The sequence below is a fragment of the Aedes aegypti genome, chromosome 2 (genome assembly GCF_002204515.2).
Source record: "Aedes aegypti strain LVP_AGWG chromosome 2, AaegL5.0 Primary Assembly, whole genome shotgun sequence".
In the NCBI taxonomy this organism is placed as follows: domain Eukaryota; kingdom Metazoa; phylum Arthropoda; class Insecta; order Diptera; family Culicidae; genus Aedes; species Aedes aegypti.
In genome coordinates, this window is record NC_035108.1 from 21,272,023 (window position 1) to 21,294,206 (window position 22,184).

The 22,184-nt window shown below is 39.8% G+C and overlaps 1 protein-coding gene across 18 annotated transcripts in view; it reads right to left on the bottom strand.

Annotated features, from left to right (window-relative positions):
* The window catches only part of LOC5571289 (septin-7), a 293,920-nt gene that overhangs the window by 107,655 nt on the left and 164,081 nt on the right, over nt 1-22,184 (bottom strand). For 15 of the 18 annotated variants that reach the window (XR_002499424.1, XR_002499425.1, XM_021840174.1 and 12 more), the window contains 7 exons: nt 5,298-5,508; nt 4,974-5,226; nt 2,752-2,944; nt 2,519-2,681; nt 2,144-2,191; nt 1,818-1,983; nt 1,614-1,747 (listed from right to left, as the gene is read on the bottom strand). Coding sequence is in view for 16 of the 18 variants with exons in the window: in XM_021840174.1 (XP_021695866.1) it covers nt 1,614-1,747; nt 1,818-1,983; nt 2,144-2,191; nt 2,519-2,681; nt 2,752-2,944; nt 4,974-5,226; nt 5,298-5,508 (1,168 nt within the window). In the remaining 2 variants the exon portion in view is untranslated. The remainder of the gene's footprint in view (nt 1-1,613; nt 1,748-1,817; nt 1,984-2,143; nt 2,192-2,518; nt 2,682-2,751; nt 2,945-4,973; nt 5,227-5,297; nt 5,509-22,184) is intronic. The other 3 variants (XM_021840162.1, XM_021840173.1, XM_021840165.1) reach the window with 1 other exon arrangement.

Here is a 22,184-nt window from a genome sequence, read left to right on the forward strand (position 1 = left end):
AAACACCCTGTAATAATAACTGTAATAATTTATAAATATTTTTTTCTGTTTTTTATGCATCCAGAAATTCTAAGATGCCTTTTTGGATGAGTGTTTATATAGATCCATTATGCTATTTTTAATCATGATACTTGAAAAATTCATATAAACTTTTTAGAGAAAATATCTTCTGAATGAATTTCTGAGGAAATGTCTAGACTCGAGAGGAATTGATGAGGACTGTCTAAAAATATTCCCAGAAAAAATCACAGTAGTGATTCTTGAGACAGTTCTTGAAAAAATCCATAGGTAAAACATTCAGAGTACCTAATGCCTGGAGGATTTCTCTGAGATATTCCTACACGAATCCATCGTCGTTTCTTCTTGGAGAGATTCATATTGTATGCTGCCGTGAATCGCAAGTCAGTCCCATCTGCATTTTCGTCAAAATTGAGTTGAATTCAGTTTTCACCATATCTTCCAATACTATTTAAGCTGAACTAATGAAATAATATGATTTGTTCAGAAAAAATAGAAAAAAAACAGCAAGTCAAATTGTCCCATAATGAAAAGTAACCGCATGTCAGTCCCACTAAAGATTCCGATTGTGTAACACGCAAATGAACCGTATTTTGATCATCTTCATATTTTTCTCGAAGATATCGTAGTAAAAAGCAAATTGTGAAAGTTTCATTAAGATTTGAACATGCTCCAATTCTTAGGAATTTTTTGAATATTTGTATGGAAAACGAGTTTGGAAAAATCAGATCCCATTTACTCAATACCTACTTTTTACAGATGGGACTGACTTGCGATTCACGGCAGTATGGTTCTGCTCGTAAGATCCAGAGATTGGGGGAATGCCATACTCATAGTAATATTTTTGACAGATTCCTTGCTGCAAGACCCGTTACGGATTTTGCCAGAGAGTTGGATTCAAGTAATTCTCCAAGAAGTTTATCATGACGCAACTTCAATGAACACGAACATTGGAGACAATCTTCAAATTTTCATTTATTCATTTATTTCGATTTTTGTCGGTCAGGGGAAGGACCAAAATGGAATGGGCTATGCCAATTGCATGATAAACCCTCTGGAATAAAACTTGTTTGTCAGTTGGGTACTGAAAGCACATACATAGTTATGAAATGAGAGTTTTTTTGACTGATTGACCATTATGTGCAAGGGAGTAACTTTTGAATGCGGTATTTGCACTAATATAGCAGTGTTATATCACAAGAGAAGAAAGTTGCGAAGTTGTAAAGACAAATAAACACCGAGATACCTATGATCAGATACCTACGCTTGACTAGAAATGGTATTGTTTTATCTTGGGTTTGAAACGGACTTAAGTTGAAAAACTATCATTTGAACTTCACGAACTTTTAGAATTCTTGGACCACCCCGAGAAAAATAATCGAAACAATAAATAAGGAAACCTTCAACGAAATAATAATCCTTGCGAACAATAAAACCAAAAGACTCTAAAATAGAACAGACAAGTGAGACGAGGCACTGTCTCTCGCTATCGAACCAAATATTGCGAAACGTTTGGAAATCGAACACGAGATCGGCCAATAATTATCAACACCTAGTAAGGCGCCCGAAAAGGCAAATGTTTCTGTTTGACTTACTCTTTGCTGTTCGCTTCGAGGCTCTTGCGCCGCAGCTCTTCGAGCGTGACTCCGTTCTGTTGTTCCCACTCGGCTTTCTCGATTTCGAACGCTTTCCGGCGATCTTCCAGTTCGCGGATCTGAAGTTCCAAAGCCTGTGACCAGGAATAAAATTTTACAGCGTTAGTTTGTGTCTTTTTGGAATGCAAGCTTCACACTCCTTACCTTTTTCCTCTCCTCGTGCCTTCTGGTGAGTTCGGCTTCGGAATCCTTCAGTTTCTGTTTCTTCTCCTTGACCTTCATTTCGAACACCTGCTCCATTTCGGCTTCCATCTTCTTCATCTTGGATTCGTGCTCGCGCTTTTCCTCCTCCATCTGGGCCAGTGGGTTCCTGAATAGGTGTACAAACAATTTAGTGCATTGCATTCGAAACGTGCTTCGGTTAAGTTTAACTATTGCGTGACTGTTATGGGTGAAAAATGAAAGCGGCATGCAAATTTATGCTGAACTCAAGGAAACCGTTCTGAAAGCCAAACTCAAAACAAACTTACCATCCAGTACCAAATGAGTTTGCATTAATCGTTCCAATATTGCATAAGCTGAATGGGTGAGACGTGGTAACAGAGGTTAGATGAGAGAATGAGACGATTCGTTTTAGAAATGATGTGGTGGTGTGGAAAGAATGTGATGCATGATTAATCGAATAAATTTAGGCATATTAAATAGAGCGTGCTTAGGTTGGTTCGGCGGTAGCCACCGAACCAATCAACCTATAAACTGAACACTTGTGAGTGCCGTGCATGTGTTGAAAGCAAGTGCACTAAAGCAAACGAGCGCGCGGCATATGTACAAAACAATTAGTGGCCTTTCCGCTGCTTATTTTACGAAATGTACTGTTAATTTTTTTCTGCAGAAATGAAACTTACTTATTGCTCAGTTTGGTCTTTCCGTCGTTACCCAAACCGGCGAGCTTTCGGCAGCGATAGTTTTCGTAGTGGACGTTGTTGGTGACATCCTTGAGGTCCTGCAGGTGCGTCCGGATAACCATATTGCGTAGCGCAATGAAATCACAGTGGTCTAGGCTTTCGACTGCAAGTGGACAGATTGAAATCGTTAATAATCACCACCATTAGTTGATGTTGAGCGGTGAGACACAAACCTTCTACAACACCCCACGGATACCGACGACCACGGATTTTACGACCATCAATTTCGATGATGGCATTAGCACCTACAACGGCAAACGGCACTCGACTTCGCAGCTGTCGCAGCGTTTTGGCATCCTCCTCCTCATCCGATGGGTCCGGGAAATCGTATATCTTGATCTTGTGCTGGGCAATCTCGTTGAGAATCTGTCGAAAGGTTAATTAAGGATTGAGGTTTCGGTGAAAAGTCGCTAGACTAGATTAATGGCAATTTTCTGTTTGCACAAAGTTAAATTTTTACTTTAAGATTTTCTACTAAATCACTCCTTAGTAATAAAGGAGTTCTTCAAATGATATTTAAATACGCAATGTTGAACTAACGACGGCTACGGATTCCATCAAGAAATTCTACCAATCGTACTCTACCAACTAAGAAAACACGCGGTGGTCTTGTAATGTCACGGTCGCCATGTCATAACGTCTGAATAATTATCATTGGGCGTTTGAATAAATGCTTTACGGAAAAAATCTATATCTCCTTGTTAGAACCAGTGCTTTCAATCTCTTGATATATTCAGCCCAATTAGGGAAATCAGATCACGAACTACTTCTCAAAAATCGTGAAGATAAAAGGTATATTTTTTTCCATTTACGACAATACAATTGAACATTACTTTTTTCAAATAATTTTAGAAGTCGATCAACTAATGGAATAGTTGCTACTCCGTGATCAACCATGATAGTGATATTGCATAGAGAACCATTAAGATCGAGCTTAGCATTTAGCTTTTCACCATCTTCAATTACATTACTCTCCACATTTTAAAATTGATAACGGTTCCGTCCACGTAATCCACGGCATCCTTATTACATAGCCGTTGTTACCGGAGAATATTCTGCATTTTTCACTGCTATTCTGGAAGTAGGAGTGCTTTGTAGCAATGATATGTCCTTCATTTTATTATCAATCCTTTTTTTTTCGAAATGCATAGTTTTTCCCTCATTTTTCTTTGTAAGCTTAATATTTCAAACCAATTCCAATCATATAGAAAACTGTTAAATTACTGCTGGACCACCAAATCTCGGTTTAAAAATCAAACTATATGTAAATTGCATGTAAGATTAAATGAACTAAATAAATAAACAAATGATTGTAAAAGAAAATACCAACAAGTTTATAAGTACTTTTAAGATTGCCCTTCGCGCAGACAAATTATGCAGTATCGTACCAAGCAGAACGGGAACGTTAAACGTGCCCGTAATTTTGAAGATAGAATATCCAAAAAGTACCGTTCGATATCAGTCAGTTCGAAAAGTGCTGCCTATGCTAATGCTGCTGCGGGTACACTTCAATTGCGTCTCATCATCAACGGAAAATCCTTTAAATGTTCTTACTTTTGGTAAGATGTCTACTTCTCAAATAACTAATTGAAATGAATATAAAATATACATCAATAACTATCTTGTCGCAAACACTTCTTTGCATACGCAATTTGATAATGACAAAACTTTCTCAACTTTAACAAATTTTAATGTTCAAGCAAGTGGCACTGCAATACCAAAATCTGAAATGAAATTCGAATCTGTTATTCTAGACGACGATCTTAAACACTTGATCGGTCTTTAAAACGTGAGAAGAAGATAAGACAACAGAAGAAGGGAAGGCAATTACAACGTGCTCACAATCCTGCTATATTATATAGCAGAGTATACTAAACATACTTTGAGAAACGGTTTTCTGCACTATAGGAACGAAAATTTTGAAAATAATATCTCACAATTAGATTGGATCCTCGTTCTTTGAAGTCTTTGGCGATGATAGAAAAGTTACGGGTGCCATAGGCCACTTCCAGTCCAATAACTCAGATAGCATTTGCTGGACGTGTTGCGTCACGGTCGCCATGTCATGTATTGTGGACAACTTTCATTGAACGCTTTAATAAGGATTAATCAATGTATCACTTAGTTTTACAAAATAAAACTGCTATAATGTTCGTTTTTCGATATGAATGAAAAAGTTGACAAAGAGAGACACAGTTTGATCACTATACTGTTTTAGATAATTAAGATGCACTACTTGATAAGGATGATATTGAAAATGGTTATTTTCGAATACTTAGCATATTATTTAAAAAAGCATGTAGGTAATCAGAGTGAGACTTTTTCACAAACAGAAAAAATCAATCTGTTTTTGTTTCAATAAATTCAAAGAATACCTATGAACAACTCCCCTCACCTGTTTCTTAAAGTGTGTAATCTCCTCGGGCGTCAGCGTGTCCGCTTTGGAAATGACCGGAATGATGTTAACCTTGTCGCACAGCCGCTGCATGAACTCGATATCCAGCGGTTTCAACCCGTGCCCCGACGGAGCGATGAAGTACAAACACACGTGCACTCGTGAGTCCGGAATCGCCATCCGGTGGACGCGCGATTCCGCCGTCAGATATTCTTCGTACTTGTTCTCAACAAACTCCACGATGGGGACCCAACTGAGAAGGGGGAAGAAACAGGAAGTTAATCATTCGAAATGCAATATCGTTTAATTAGAGGGAACACCTACCAGTTACTGTTATCGACGGCCGTTCCGAAACCGGGGGTGTCCACGACCGTCAGTGTTAGATTGACCCCGTTTTCCTTTAGTAATACTTTCGTGCTTTCCACGGTCACTGTTTTCTTGATCCGTTTCGATGGACCCGGATGCTGCTCCGGATGATACACATCCGACAGGAACAGCGAGTTGATTAGCGTTGACTTTCCCAAACCGGCCTCACCTGTGGAATGGACAGACATGAGCTAGAACAATTCGACAATTTTTGGGGGACTAGTTTGGAATAAGTGAGAACTATTATGAAAACAATCAAAATTATTAAAACCCCTGGTGATGATCGATTTTTTTACTTCCTCATCAAGAAACTTCCAGAAAGTAGCTGATCATTATTGGTTGGCATATTTAAAAAATGTTTTCAGTTGGCATATTTTCCTGACAAATTGAAAAATAACAAGGTTGTAGTAATTTTAAAACCTAACAAAAATCCTGCCGAGCTTTTTTAATCAGCTTATTTTCTTCCATCAGTAATTGGAATTTATTTAAAATTTTGAAAAAACCTCAGAAGCATTGATAGAGGAAAACAAATTATTACTAACTAATTGCGAAAAAGCTCAAAAACTTGCTATGCAGTTTGAAAGCGCGCACAATTTTAATTTAGGTCTAACTAGTCCAATTGAAAATCAAGTTACTTAGAACTTCGAAAATATTCTCAATCAAGAGAATGTTTTCGAAAATTCCTGGGGGACTGATTTGGAAGAGGTGAGAACTATTATTAAAAAAATCAAACATACGAAAGCTCCTTGCGATGATGGAATTTTCTACAAGCTTTTTAAAAGGTCATTTTGAACAGAATGATGGTCCACATCAACGAAATACATTTTTTACAATGAAAAGTTCGGATTTCGACATAGACATTCGACCACTCATCAACTTTTACGTGTAACGAATTTGAATTCGTTGCAACGAATTTGCAGGCTATTCAACTGGTCTTGCTCTTCTAGACATAGAAAAAGCGTTCAAATGTGTTTGGAATGAAGGTTTGATTGTAAAATCAAGAACTTTAATTTTGCAACATACATTGTTAGAATAATTCAAAGTTATCTGTCCAATCGTACACTTCAGGTTAATTATCTGAATTCCAACTCTGAAAGACTTCCTGTAAGAGCTGTTTTTTTAAAGACAGCATTTTTTACACAGTATTTTCACACCTGGCTTACCTGAGTTGCCTCAGTGATGTCAAAAATCTTTGTTTGCAGATGACACAATGTAGGATCGCAGTAATCATTGATTGTTATACATTGTCACATTGGTTCAATAAATATTCATTCTAATACTAACACTGAAGCACGAAGGACGTTTCTCCAATGATAGTCAAAAGGAAAAGTCAAACAGAAGTACGTATAATTGTTGATTTACGCGAGGCAAATAAAGCTGTCATTCGCGAAGTACATCCCTTACCGATGCTTGAACAAATGACTAAAAAAATAGGTTGGGATCAATAATGATATTGATTATATTTTCTTGATTTATAATTATAACCATAAAATTTCAGGTGGCCATTCTATTTTTACGAAGCTTGATATTCGTCAAGCATTTCACCAAGTGGAATTGAATAAGAAATGTAGGTATATAACGACCTTCATTTCTCCACTTGGGTTAATGCGTTACAAAAGACTCATGTTCGGTCTCTCGGCGGCCCCTGAACTTTTCCAAAAAGTGATGGAAACAATATTTGCCGATTTTCCTTGGCTGATAATTTTTATCGATGATATTTTAATACCAGCCAAGAATATCGAGGAATTGCGGTGTAGAACGGATCTTGTGAACCAAAGGCTACAGCAATACAACATTTTGATCAATGCAGATAAAACTGAATACGGCGTAACAGAACTTGATTTCATTGGTTACCACATAACCCCAAATGGTATATCAATTTCTAAGAGCAAGTTGGAGGCAATTGATAAGCTCGATGCACCTAAATCGACTGAAGAAGTTCGAAGTTTCCTTGTGTTAAAGCTAATGAAAAAGAGAGCAAATTTAGGGTTAATTTTATGAATTAGTTTTGCTTTTTTGTTTACGGTGTAAGCGCCGCTTTTGCTCAACCGAGCTGTCAGATGAATTTCCGTTTCCGCTATACGTTTTTCACTTGATCTCGCGAAGAGAAGACGTGATAAATCGATTGTTAAAACCGCGTGTGAATAAAGAGTAAAATTACAGTCCACATGTTTTATTTGATTTGAGCTATCCGAACATGGTCGTTTTCGATCCGGATATGTTCGAACAGTGAATAAGTTTCCGGCACCGGTGAAAAGTGTCCTGAAAGTGGATTCCGCCTCGTGAAACGCGAAGTCTTCGCTTGCGGAGTGACAGAAATCTGCTTCTTGTCGAATCGTGTTAATGGATTCCGCCACGCGGTGATTGTGTTCCGGAATGGGACTCCGCCCTCTGTGACTTGTTATTGGGCAACGTAGAAAAAGTTCAGGAACACGTTGTAACGTGTCGGGAGTGATTTCGTCATGGTTGAGCCATTCGAAAAAGTGATTTGGTGTTGATCGCTGCACTGCGGTAATTTGACCGCTGCACGGCGGAATTTCGACCCGTTCGATGGAGAACGGAGGAAGAAAAGTGTGATCTCGGCTTGGTTCTGGAAACATTGATAGTATTCTGCTACGCGTAGCATAAGAAGTTTGCACAGTGTGCACTGAACAGAATTTAGCAGTGTTATTGATGAGCTTCTGGAAGAAAGCTCAAGTAAGCTGTTTGAACACGGAAGAACCTCGCACGAGATAAGTGATCGGCGAAAAAATCGGAAGAGCAATCGCCGAAGTGAAGTGAACATAACCTCATAAATTGAGAAGGCGCTGTGATTGAAGTGCTAAAAAACAAAAAGAAAAAGGCGAAAGAAAGTAATGTTTCTCCGTTCCGGGCGTCCTGTAAGGCTGAATTTTTCTCTTCCGGCAACACCCCATCTTCCGACGATATCGACACCGGTAGCATCCGTCGCCGAGCAGAAAATTCAGCACGTGGAGGAAAAGGCGAAAACCAAGATGGCGGAAAGCATTGCGTCTTTGAGCCAATGTTGCGAGAGAGCACAAGGTAAGGTTACTCGTATTCAACAAGCTGTACAAGCAGCTAACCTTGATCATGAGAAGTTTAGTATTCACGCTCTGAAGCTGTACAAAAAAACAGTTGAGTCAGCCTATGAAGAATACAACGAGCACCTGAACAAGATTTACCTTGTCGATCCTACGCGTAAAACGGAATTCGAACCTAAATTCGTGGATTTTGAGGAGCTCTACGAGTTTACCTGCATAGCGCTATGTGAAATGATTGAAGCTTATGAAGTTTCAAAGAAAACCCTAGAATTGGTTAACAGACTTGATGTGCATGCGGCGCCTTCGAGTTCCCAAGTACGATTCCCCCCGACCATTGTATTACAGCAGGCAGCACTACCGACATTTGACGGCAAATATGAACACTGGTTCAAGTTCAAGCAGATGTTCAGAGATATTGCCGACAAATGTACTGCCGACTCTGCCGCCACCAAGCTCCACTACCTTGATAAGGCATTGGTTGGCAAAGCGCAGGGTGCGATTGATGCTCAAATAATTCGTGATAATGATTACGAAGGTGCGTGGAGGAGCCTAACCCAACAGTTCGAAAACCTGCCGGCCCTGATTAACGATACGATCAACAAGTTGTTGCATTTGAAACCAATGACGTGTGAATCTTACCAACAATTGAAGGCACTAATCGACGATGTAGACAAGTGCGTTAGCTCGTTGGAGTTCCACGGTTTGAATGTAGACAAATTATCAGAGGCCATATTGACGACGCTGATTTCTACGAAACTGGACGCTGACAGTAGAAAGGTTTGGGAATCGAATGTTAAAAGAGGACAACTACCTGTTTACAAGCAGATGATGACAGCACTTCGTGATCACCTGAACATCTTGGAACGTTGTGAAAACGCGAGGACCACAAGGTCGCGGACCGCGAATCCTCCAACTCGGGCTCAACAAACTGCAAGCAAGGTGCACACAGTGACGACTACCCATAAAGCCGATGATACCTGCCCTCTGTGCTCAAGCAAGCATAGTGCTGATAAATGCGACGAATTCAAGATCTTGGACGTGAAGCGACGCTACGACAAGGCCAAGCAATTCGGGCTTTGCTTCATGTGCCTTAAGAGAGGTCATAGAACGTCGAACTGTAAAGTTACCGCAACGTGCTCAAAATGCTCCAAACGCCATCATTCATTGATGCATCCGGAAGAAAACTTTACGAAGGAGAAGTCTGCTGCACCGGTGAAACCTGCTGCCGGAGATGCTACCGGAGAGAAACCTGGTATCGGTAGCAGCAGTGAAACGACAGTGGCGCAGTGTTCGGCAAAGTGCAGTGATGATGACTCGAAACAAGTGTTGCTAGGGACGGCAATAGTGAATATATTTGATGCTGCTGGAGTGGGGCACAGATGCCGTATGCTTTTGGACTCTGGTGCAATGGCAAACTTTATGTCTCAATCGCTGGCCGAGTTTCTACGAATTCGGAAACAGGGTGTAGATCTACCGATCGTCGGAGTAAATGGAATGAGAAGCACCGTGAGGCATAAGGTGCACGCTAATGTACAGTCGCAGTATTCGGATTACGAGTTCTGTCTGGACTACCTGGTGGTCCCTCGGGTGACCGGGACGCTGCCGCAATCGACAGTTAACGTGGAGAACTGGCCTATACCTACCACCTTGCGTCTGGCGGACCCGAAGTTCTACGAACCCGGCCAAGTCGACCTGCTAGTCGGTGCTGAAGCATTTTATGAAATCTTGCGAGCCGGTAGGATCAGGATGTCTCCTGACCTTCCAATGCTGATAGAGAGCAGGCTAGGATGGCTGATATCCGGGCGAGTGAAAACTGCAACGACGATCGGAACAGTGCGAGTGTTGCAAGCCACAGTCGACGAAGCAAACGAAGATCTCGTGAAGCTGATGAAGATGTTCTGGTCGATCGACGATCAGTCGGTTGACGTTGGATCCCCAGAAGATGATTGTGAGCGACATTTCGTGGAAACGCACAGCAGAACTGCAGACGGACGGTACAAGGTACGACTACCGTTCAAAGGAGATGTTGGAGGTCTTGGAATGACTCGGCAAATGGCCGAGAAGCGTTTCTACCAATTAGAACGCCACCTTGAGAAGAATCCTGACCAACAGAAGCTGTATCGACAGTTTATGGAAGAATACCTGGCCCTCGGACATTGCAGAATCGTCGAAAATCCAGAAGCAAGCAGTAATCTGGGATATTATTTGCCGCATCACTGTGTAATCCGCCCAGACAGCTCAACGACACGATTAAGAGTTGTCTTCGATGCTTCCATGAAGAGTTCTTCTGGAACTTCACTCAATGATCTGCTCAAGATTGGACCACAGGTGCAGGATCCATTGTTCAGCATCATGTTGCGTTTCCGTCAACCTAAGTACGTCTTTACGGCGGACGTGCCGAAAATGTACCGGCAGATTCTGATACACGACGACGATACCAAATTCCAGAAGGTATTGTACCGAGAACAGAGTTCGCAGCCACTGAAGGAGATAGAATTGACAACGGTCACATACGGTACTGCGACTGCGCCATTCTTGGCGACCCGAGTCCTCAATCAGTTGGCTGAGGATGAGCAGGAAAATTTTCCTAAAGCGAGCAAGGTTGTGAAGAAGAGTTTTTATGTGGATGATGTACTTTCCGGAGCTGATACGCTGGACGAAGCAAGGGAGATTCAGCAAGAGCTCCTGGCATTGTTGGCTAGAGGCGGCTTTGGATTGCACAACTGGTGCGCGAACGATGCTGAACTACTACAGGATATTCCAATCGAACTCCGAGAGAAGCAGATGGATTTCCAGAACAACGATATCAATGTAACAACCAAGACGCTTGGTTTGTCCTGGAATCCTGTAGGCGATCATTTCTTCTTCCTAGTGAGGCCAATGGACGGTGAGAATGTCAGCGTGACTAAGCGTCAAGTGATGTCCGACATAGCGAAGCTTTACGATCCGTTGGGGTTACTGGGTCCGACAGTCGTAATTGCTAAACTGATCATGCAGGATCTTTGGAAGGGCCGACTGCAGTGGGATGAGCCGTTAGCTGAGAGCCAACTAGCAACGTGGACGAAGCTGAGGCGAGAATTACCGGAGATAGTAGGAAGGAAGATTCCACGAAGAGTGACTACGGACGCTGCAAGTTATCAAGAGCTGCATGGATTTTCGGATGCCTCTCGGAAGGCCTAGGGATGCTGTGTATACATACGGAATGTGCAATCGGAAGGACCAGCTGTTATGAATTTACTGTGTGCGAAGTCACGAGTGGCTCCGCTGAAGGAACTAGATCGACAAGAAAAGGACGACATGAAACCCACCGAATTGACCACGCCTCGATTAGAGCTTTGTGCGGCGTTACTGCTAGCTCAGCAGATTGCAAAGGTGACTGAAGCGCTCGAGATAGATGTGAACCGCGTGATACTCTGGTCTGATTCAACGATTGTGTTGGGTTGGATAGAATCCATGAAGCCAGACGTTCCCGTCTTTGTCCGGAACCGTGTTCTGCAAATTCGTAAGTTGGCAGGGAAATTCGAATGGAAGTATGTGCCGACAAATGCCAATTCAGCGGATTTGATTTCGCGTGGGTTGTACCCGAAGCAACTGATTAACCCGTAAAGTGGCAGGACGGACCTTAGTGCACAAAAATGCTTCAATCTCAGTCAATAGTCATCCGAATCCAATTCTTTAAAAAGTTATGGAAGGGGGATTAGTGTACCTACATTTTGGGGGGTGACCCATCCCTCCATACCCCTCCCCGCTTTTGTTTGACTCGAAAAACCTTGGCTCTTTAGTGTTTTTCTATAGCAATTTTACTAAGCATCATGAAAACAAAAATGCCATGCAGATTTTCGTTCTCAAAACTGGTCAAAATGATGAATTCAGACCAACGTAGGCATTTTGGACCATTATGGTCCTCTCGGAAGAGGACACCGGTGAATCCGGATTTATATAGGAGTGTTCATGTGAAAATGGTTGTATCTCAGTCATATACGAATCAAATGGCATTCTGTAGCCAGCATTCGGTAGCAAACCCTTAGGCTTTTTGGTGGCGCTTGAAGTTGACGCATCCCCCCTAGTCCATTCCCCTCGATGTTTAGTTTGAAATTTTTATGATTTTTCATGCAAAACTATAGAAATTTTGCTTACTACCGCAAAGAGGCTGTTTTCAAAGCAGTTTATATCTTCCACATATATCACAATGATGGCAGAATTCCTTCCTGGCTTACAATGACCTGTCTGGCCCTTCTGAAACTGATCTGGACAGCAGTGAGTACGAATTTTTTGGAAGGACTTTTATAGATGGCAAAATATTGGCTATACGTCAGTCAAGAAAGACACCGGTATGAATTTTGAGATTGCAATGAAAGTTCTAAGTTATCAAAACTTCTTTGTTCTGAGATATCAGTTGAAATTGTTGGTATTCTAAGATTTAGGCTAGGATTCCAGTAAGAATTCTAAAATACCTATGGGAACTCTGAAATTCCAATGAACCCTAAGATATATTGAAGATAATCTACGATTCCGGAAGAAATTATGAGGGGCAGTGTTGAGTTCCGGATGAAATCCATGATTTCAATGACAATTCCCCTGAGATTTCATGTAAGGTATGCTGGGACTCCAATTGGAAGTCTGTGCTTCTGGTTGGAGTTCTTAGGCCCTGAAAGCAATTCTCAGATTTCTATGGGTGGAAATTTTTAAATTTTGCAAGGATTTCTGCAAATCGTGTAGGAACTCTCAGGATTCTTATATGAAATCTGGGTTTTCGATGAAAGTTATGGGTTTTTAGTAAGAAATCCGGGATTTATAGGAACCTACAGAAACCGTGCAGGTTTTATGGGAGGTTTTACAAATTTTTGGTGCGAATGCTGGATTTCAATGGGCGATCAGAAATTTCGGGCATCTAGCAGAGTTCTGGGCATCTAGTTGAAATCTTTGGATTCCTGTAAGAATTCTGCGATTTTGATGGGAGTTCTGGGATATCAGTAGAAATTGAGAGTTCTGATGTATTAAGATTCAGGAGGTTACTAGAGTTTTAGAAAATTCGTAGATTTCGGTAAGAATTCGGGTGTTTTTGTGGTAATTCTAGAATTCTGAAGATCATCCTGGAACATTGGAGAGAATCCTGTGATTCCGGAGAGAATCCTGTCTGGAAATTTTGGGAGGAATGATGGAATTTGAAAACACATCTTTTGATTTCTGATGTATTGGTATTTCGATAGAAATTTTTGGATTTCGGTAGGAAATTCCACGGTTACAGTATCATTTCTTACATTTCGGTATAATTTCTTGCAATTTATGGGGGAACTTTTGGGAGTCTTTATTCACTACCAATGAAAGCTCTTGGAATCTGAAAGAAATTTTAAGATATCAATAGAGATTCTGGGATTCCCGTATGACGTCAAGGGATTCAGTTGAACTACACTGAAATTTAGAGTTTTAGTGTGGGTTTTCAAGAATTTTGGTGAGAATACTATAATGTCTATAGAAGGTTTAAGAATTTGAGAAGAATCCTAAGTTTTCAATACGAATTCTCAGATTCCGAAAGCGAAAATGTTAGTTTTATGGTATAGTTTCTGTAAAAATGGCAATCTGGAATTTTTTAGGGTATTTTATTATCCTGATCAGCATCTAGGGATTATGGGGGAATTACTAACATTACAAGGAGAATTCAGCTATTTCAATAGGAATCCTGGTATTATGGAGAAATCCTGGGTTTTCAATGTGTGATTTCAATCTTCAATTTCGGTGGAAATAAATGGAAGTTTTATAATGGGTATTGTAACATAAGCTAGAATACTGGAATTCCGATTATTACTGGAATTTTGAAATAATATATATGATGGAATTCAGAAAAATAATGAATATAATATAATGGTGTTGTGGTAGGAATCCAAGGATTTTGATAGTGATAGATAGGGAGAACTATAGTTGTGAAATTTCGATGAGAAGGCCATTTAAAACTGCATTGGAAGTTCAGGTTTATATTGTGTGTACAAAAATTTCGGCTAAATTTTCTGAAGAAAGGATTTCACCCTCAATCACATAATGCTTATAGGATTTCCTCAATCTTAGAATACCCACTATCTCATCAAATTCTCAGCATTACTTTCGAATTCCAAGAATTCTTCAGAACACTCATCATGTATCTAGAACTTCTATCAGGATTTCCATAAAAATATCACAACTACTTTCGGAATCAAAGATTCTCTGCCAAAATCCCAGTAGTTCAAACCAAAGTATTGGATAGATACATCTTCAAATATAGGAACCAAGCATGCAATCGATTTCTCCGAAATTCCAAAATTCCCATTGAAATGCATGGACGTAAAAAACAAAATCCAGAATGTCTATACCATTACCAGCACTTTCTCGGAATTCCAGAACAATGTTCATAAAACCTAACTCCCGCTGCAGTTCAACCAATTTCCAAAAATTTCCATCGAAAATCCAGATCCTCAAGATTTTTTAAATTTTAGAATTTCTACTGTAATCCAATATTATTCTTTCTGGACTCAAAAAAAATTAAAAAAAAAATATTTTGAATTTCAACAATTTCCACCGGATTCTCAGAAGTTCCTCCAAAATCTAAGGCCTCCTATAATGATTCCCATTTACCGTAATCCCAGTAGTTTCAATATAATTTCTAGGATTACTTGTAAAATTCTAAGTATTGTTTTGAAAACGAGGGATTTCCACATACATGTTAGGTGTTCCTCTAATATCCTCAGATATTTATTCAGATTCAAGTATTCACATCAACATCGCATGATACTCAGTGCAAAACCAGTATTCTTCTTAGAATATGCAAAAAAAAACCTGAAATTTCCCATCAAAACCCAAAACTTTCTAAAAAGAAAGAACTAAATAAAACCCAGGAATTCAAAATCCTAGAAATTTCTTCAAAACTTCGGACTTGTATTGAATTTTCAGGATTCTCACCGGAATCTTATGACTCCCTCCTAAATCTTCATCCTCACATAATGTGGGATTTGGGGTAAGAATGAGTAAGTCACTTGAGCTTATTTGTATAGAACGCGATATGAACATGTGAACCATCTCGTTGTACTCACATGAATTGAGTGAAAGTTGGACGAGTTGAGTTCAAATGAAATAAACTCAGCTGATTTGACTGCAATCTATTCCGAAGTGATCGATCTATTTCATAACTCAAAACTTCTATGAACATTTCAGAATTTGAACCGATATCCAAAACTCTTCCTAAGCTAAAAACTACACCCAAATTCTAGATTTTCCATCGAATTCATTGGTTTTTTACAGCTTTACAAAATTCTAGAATTCAGATTGAGATCGCAGGATTCACTGGAACCTATATCTAAAATTCCAGAGTGCTATCGGAATCCTATTGAAATCTCACAACTGTTACTGAAATAAAAGAACCCTTTCCATAATCTCAGAATGCATATTTGAATCTGAAATGTTATCGCAATCTCAGAACACTATTGGAATTTGCAGTGACATCCAGGGACTTTCATTGAATCTAAGAAGAAATACCGACAATTCCTTCCAAATTCAGTAACTTCCACCGAAATAGCACAATTTCTACCAAAATCCCACAACAACTGCTGTCCAAACAGTTACAACTAAAGTCCTAAGAAAACCTACCAAAATTTCAACAGTAAGAAAATTGAGGAACCTATCCAAGAATTCCCATCAAGATTCCAGAATTATTTCCACAGACCTAGAATTGTGAAATTTCAGAATTTTCTCCAGAAACTCAAAAATTGCTCCAATATCCTAGAGTGAATCTCCAGGATTTTACTTCAAAATCCCAACATTCTCACCTAAATCTCAGAATACCCACAATAAAACCAGAAGAACTATATTCCTATTGCAATCCCAGAAGACACATCGCAATTCCAGAACTCGTTTCGGAATCCACGGAATCTCAGAAATCATACGAGACTGCTAAGAGCTTCTACCCGATTCTCAGAAAACTTTCCTCAACCTTGAGATTACCACCAACCGAAATCTTATAACCTCTAACAAAATCTAAGAATAGGAATTTCATCAGAATTTCACTTATCAGAAAATAGACATCAAAAACAGGCACCCTTGGCAAATGTTTTTTTTTTGTCCAATATTCGGGAAATTCAAAAAAAGGAATCTAATATCTTGAGGATCTGGATTTTCGAAAGAAATTTTTGGATTTTGGTTGAACTGCAGTGGGAGTCAGGTTTTATGAACATTGTTCTGGAATTCCGAGAAAGTGCTGGTAATGGTATAGACATTCCGGATTTTGTTTATACGTCCATGCATTTCAATGGGAATTTTGGAATTTCGGAGAAATCGATTACATGCTTGGTTCCTATATTTGAAAATGTATCTATCCAATACTTTGGTTTGAACTACTGGGATTTTGGCAGAGAATCTTTGATTCCGAAATCCTGATAGAAGTTCTTGATACATGATGAGTGTTCTGAAGAATTCTTGGAATTCGAAAGTAATGCTGAGAATTTGATGAGATAGTGGGTATTCTGAGATTGAGGAAATCCTATAAGCATTATGTGATTGAGGATAAAATCCTTTCATTTGGATAGACATTCTCTGAGTTCTCTTTAGATTTAATGAGATTTTCAACGGAGGATTCTGAACTCCTAAATGTCCGGTTGTAATATTTGAATATCGATAAAATTCTTGGATTCTGTCAGGGATTTTTTTGGTGTAATTTCAGGAATTCCAATATATGGTGCGGGTATCCGATGGAAAACTCGAATTTATAAAAAAGGAATATGGAGAAGTCTTGGATATTTAAAAAATGTCAAGAAAAAAATATGAAATACCTCAAAAGTTCTAACATTCCGAAAAAAAACACTTGAAACTCGCTTGAATTTTGGTGGGAATTTTGAATGCCTTGGCAGGTATATTTTAAGATGTCGAATGGCATATGAAATTTGGCTTATGACTATAGTAGAAGAAACGGTTGAAATTCTGGAATTCCGATTGGAATTTTGGAATTTAGAAAAGATCTTCAGGAATCCAAGGATTTCCACCAAAATCTCAAGCGGATGCCGTTTTCCAATAATCTTTATCGTTCGGAATACAAAAATCCAATCCACGAGATTTTTTTTGAATCCCTGTATCTCTAAATTTCTGTTTTGAAATCCTACAACAATTATCTTTTTTTTTTAATTTCTTCAGAAATTTTTTCCGAAATTTTTGTACACAGCTTGAGCTTGAGCTTGAGCTTGATTGGCCGCCCGTGGATGCACTCCAGTATCGCCAGATCAGCTGCACTTACACAAGGAACCAACCGAATGACTGCTTGGGACTAACAGGCATCCTCAGTGTATAAGTGCTGGTGATCTTCTATTTTTAGGCAACAATGGCACCTGCCACGTCAGAATGCAGACCAATGAGGGGAAGGGGGAGGAATTGATGATGCATTGAACTGACTCCCACGTAGACCGTATATTCCACTGCATCCACGTCAGTTCATGCGGGAGTGTATGGATTGGGAGAAAGGCATGGCAGAGAGGTTTGCTTTTGTGGTTAGCAGACTGCCTATGTATCAGGCGTAAGAAAGGCGTGCGCGTGGAAGTAGGAAGCGTTACCCGACTAGAGGCTTGTAACAAAAATATAATAAAATTTTATCAGAATATGATATGCATATCATATTATGATACAATTTTGTTAGGCTCCGTTATCCATAGAACATAATAAAACAGAAATATAACATAATGTGTTTTATTTCCCTTTAAGATATTTTTTTGTTCATTTTTAACAACTTTATAACAAAATAAATAGATAGTTATGCATTTCAATTATATAGAATATTATCGTATATCGAACAGTATTATAATTTTGATACTTTGTATCAAACATTATAACTTGTTTTGATATGTTTTTGATAGAATTGAAACACATTTTGTTATGTTTATGTTACTAGTCATACAATTTTTGTTATAATTTTAGTTATTTTAACAACATCCTGCATCAAGTTTGTAACAACCTATGTTCGAAAAAACCTTATAACATAATAACATATGCTGATATAATTTTGTTATGTACCCTTAGTCGGGTAGGGAAACGGTTTCTAGTCCGTCTCTGGTTCTAGCGTTTGCTATGAACGAATAGTTTGAGTGTGATATATTTAGAATGGAAGATAGAAGCAAGTGTGAGATATACAACTACAAAGTACAAGGAAAGGGACGGGCCTGGGATTGAACCCATGACCTTCTGCATATGAAGCAGAAGCAGTAGCCATCAGACCACCAACCCCGTCTTTTTTCCGAAATTTTTGTACACACAATATAAACCTGAATTTCCAATGCAGTTTCAATCGCCTTCTCATCGAAATCTCACAACTATAGTTCTCCCTATCTATCACTATCAAAATCCTTGGATTCCTACCACAACACCAGATATTATATTATATTCACTATTTTTCTGAATTCCATCATATATATTATTTCCAAATTCCAGTAATAATCGGAATTCCAGTATTCCAGCTTATGCCACAATACCCATTATAAAACTTCCATTTATTTCCACCGAAATTGAAGATTGAAATCACACATTGAAAACCCAGGATTTTTCCATAATACCAGGATTCCTATTGAAATAGCTGAATTCTCCTTGTAATGTTAGTAATTCCCCCATAATCCCTAGATGCTGATCAGGATAATAAAATACCCTAAAAAATTCCAGATTGCCATTTTTACAGAAACTATACCATAAAACTAACATTTTCGCTTTCGGAATCTGAGAATTCGTATTGAAAACTTAGGATTCTTCTCAAATTCTTAAACCTTCTATAGACATTATAGTATTCTCACCGAAATTCTTGAAAACCCACACTTAAACTCTAAATTTCAGTGTAGTTCAACTGAATCCCTTGACGTCATACGGGAATCCCAGAATCTCTATTGATATCTTAAAATTTCTTTCAGATTCCAAGATCTTTCATTGGTAGTGAATAAAGACTCCCAAAAGTTCCCCCATAAATTGCAAGAAATTATACCGAAATGTATATAAATCCGGATTCACCGGTGTCCTCTTCCGAGAGGATCATAATGGTCCAAAATGCCTACGTTGGTCTGAATTCATCATTTTGACCAGTTTTGAGAACGAAAATCTGCATGGCATTTTTGTTTTCATGATGCTTAGTAAAATTGCTATAGAAAAACACTAAAGAGCCAAGGTTTTTCGAGTCAAACAAAAGCGGGGAGGGGTATGGAGGGATGGGTCACCCCCCAAAATGTAGGTACACTAATCCCCTTTCCATAACTTTTTAAAGAATTGGATTCGGATGACTATTGACTGAGATTGAAGCATTTTTGTGCACTAAGGTCCGTCCTGCCACTTTACGGGTTAAAAGTGATTTGTGGTGGGAAGGCCCAGTCTTCCTGAGATCGAACGATGGTGAATCTGTGCTGCTTTCGCTCTTCGAAACCGTGGATGCTCATCCTGGCGAGCAAGTTGTGGAAGCTGCGAGTGAAATAGTGGCGGCAACGACAGTTGCAGAAAACCGATTGCTGAAGGTGATTATGAACAATAGCGACTACCGTAAGTTGGAGAAGATCTTCGGATTCGTGATGAGGTTTATTCGAAATTGCCGTGTAAAAATTGAAGAACGACGTCGAGGAAAATTGACCAGAGAAGACTACCGAATGGCACAGCACGCTATGGTCAAGATTGTGCAAGCTGAAGTGTACCGTGAAGAAATAAAGTGTGTAAAGAAGAATGAAGCAGTTAAGGGCAAACTAGCCAACCTGAAGCCCGAATTGGAGAATGCAACTAGTTTGCTCAGGGTGGGCGGCCGCATTCGGTATGCCTTTCTCCCGGAAGATCAGAAGCACCCATTGATTCTACCGGAGAAACATCATTTCACCGAAATACTCATCGAAGCCTTGCATCGTGAAAATCTCCATGTGGGATTGAACGGATTGTTGGCTGTGATCCGCAAGAATTTTTGGCCTGTTAATGCGAAGAGGTCTATCAACCGAGTGCTACGGCGTTGTGTGAAGTGTTTTCGGGTGCAGCCGAAGGACACCGATCAGCACATGGGAGACTTGCCGAAGTGCAGAGTCACAGTAGCAGATCCATTCTCTAGAGCTGGCGTCGACTACGCTGGACCAGTCTTCCTTAAGCAAGGGAGACTCCGTGCGCCAGTGAAGGGTTATATAGTGCTATTTGTATGTATGTGCACCAAGGCCATACATCTTGAATTGGTGACATCGATGACAACGGAATCGTTTCTGGCGGCCCTCCAGCGATTCGTAGGCCGGCGTGGAAACGTTCATGAGCTGTATTCTGATAACGGCAAAAATTTTGTCGGAGCCCAGCGCCAGCTCAAGGAGCTGATGAAGGCGTTGAATTCCCAGCAACTTAAGAAAGGCATCGATGACTTTTGTCAACCTCGTGGCATCAATTGGAACTTCCTTCCTCCCAAGGCCCCACATCAAGGTGGTCTTTGGGAGGCCGGAGTAAAATGCGTGAAGTATCACCTGCATCGAGTGCTCAACGAGTCGAACCTAACGTATGAAGAAATGAATACGCTGCTTATTCAAATAGAGGCGGTGCTTAACTCGCGCCCCCTTTGTCAACAATCGGATGATCCAGTGGACTACAGAGCGCTCAGCCCGGGACATTTTCTCATCGGGCGAGAGCTGACAGCAATTCCCGAGCCGCTGTATCACGAGGTAAGGGATAATGCACTAACGAAGTACCTAATCATCCAAAAGAGGAAGCAAGCATTGTGGAGAAGGTGGTCTGACGAATACCTAACCGACCTTCAACGACGTGGAAAGTGGTTCAAGACACCGTCACTCATCCGGACCGGCATGATGGTGGTCTTGAAAGAAGATAACACTCCTCCGAAGACCTGGAAGCTTGGAAGAATCACCGCAACGCATGCCGGCAAGGACGGCATAATCCGAGTCGTCAAGGTGCGTACCGCTACTGGAGAATACTGTCGACCAACAACGCAGGTAGTTGTTCTACCTATTGCAGACAACGAATAGAAACAGTAACCCAGGGTTGTGCCTAGCCCAAGGGGGGTCTATGTTAAAGCTAATGAAAAAGAGAGCAAATTTAGGGTTAATTTTATGAATTAGTTTTGCTTTTTTGTTTACGGTGTAAAGCGCCGCTTTTGCTCAACCGAGCTGTCAGATGAATTTCCGTTTCCGCTATAAGTTTTCCACTTGATCTCGCGAAGAGAAGACGTGATAAATCGATTGTTAAAACCGCGTGTGAATAAAGAGTAAAATTACAGTCCACATGTTTTATTTGATTTGAGCTATCCGAACACCTTGGATTAGTGAACTTTGTAAATCGATATATTCCACACATGGCAACAATAACAAATCCTCTAGATCAACTTACGTACAAAGGAACAAAGTTCCATTGGGATTCTGTTCATCAACAAGCATTCGATCAAATCAAAAATATATTAAAGAAAGACGAGAGCCTAGGATTTTATAAACCAGATTTTGAAACATATGTAATTGCTGACGGAAGCCCGGTTGGACTTGGTGCAGTATTGGTCCAGAAAAATGACACTGGTCAGTTTAAGATAATTCATTATGCTTTAAAGACCCTCACAGCTACTGAGAAGAAGTATGCACAAACTGAGCGGGAAGCATTAGCTCTAGTGTGGGGGTGCAAAAAGTTCTACTACTATTTGTATGGTAAATCATTCAACTTAATAACCGATCATAAACCACTGGTGGTAATTTTTGGAGATCGGGTTAAACCATCACCTCGAATAGAAAGATGGATACTACGACTGATGTCTTACGACTACAAAATTATGTATAGACCAGGAAAAGGAAATATAGCTGACCCCCTTTCT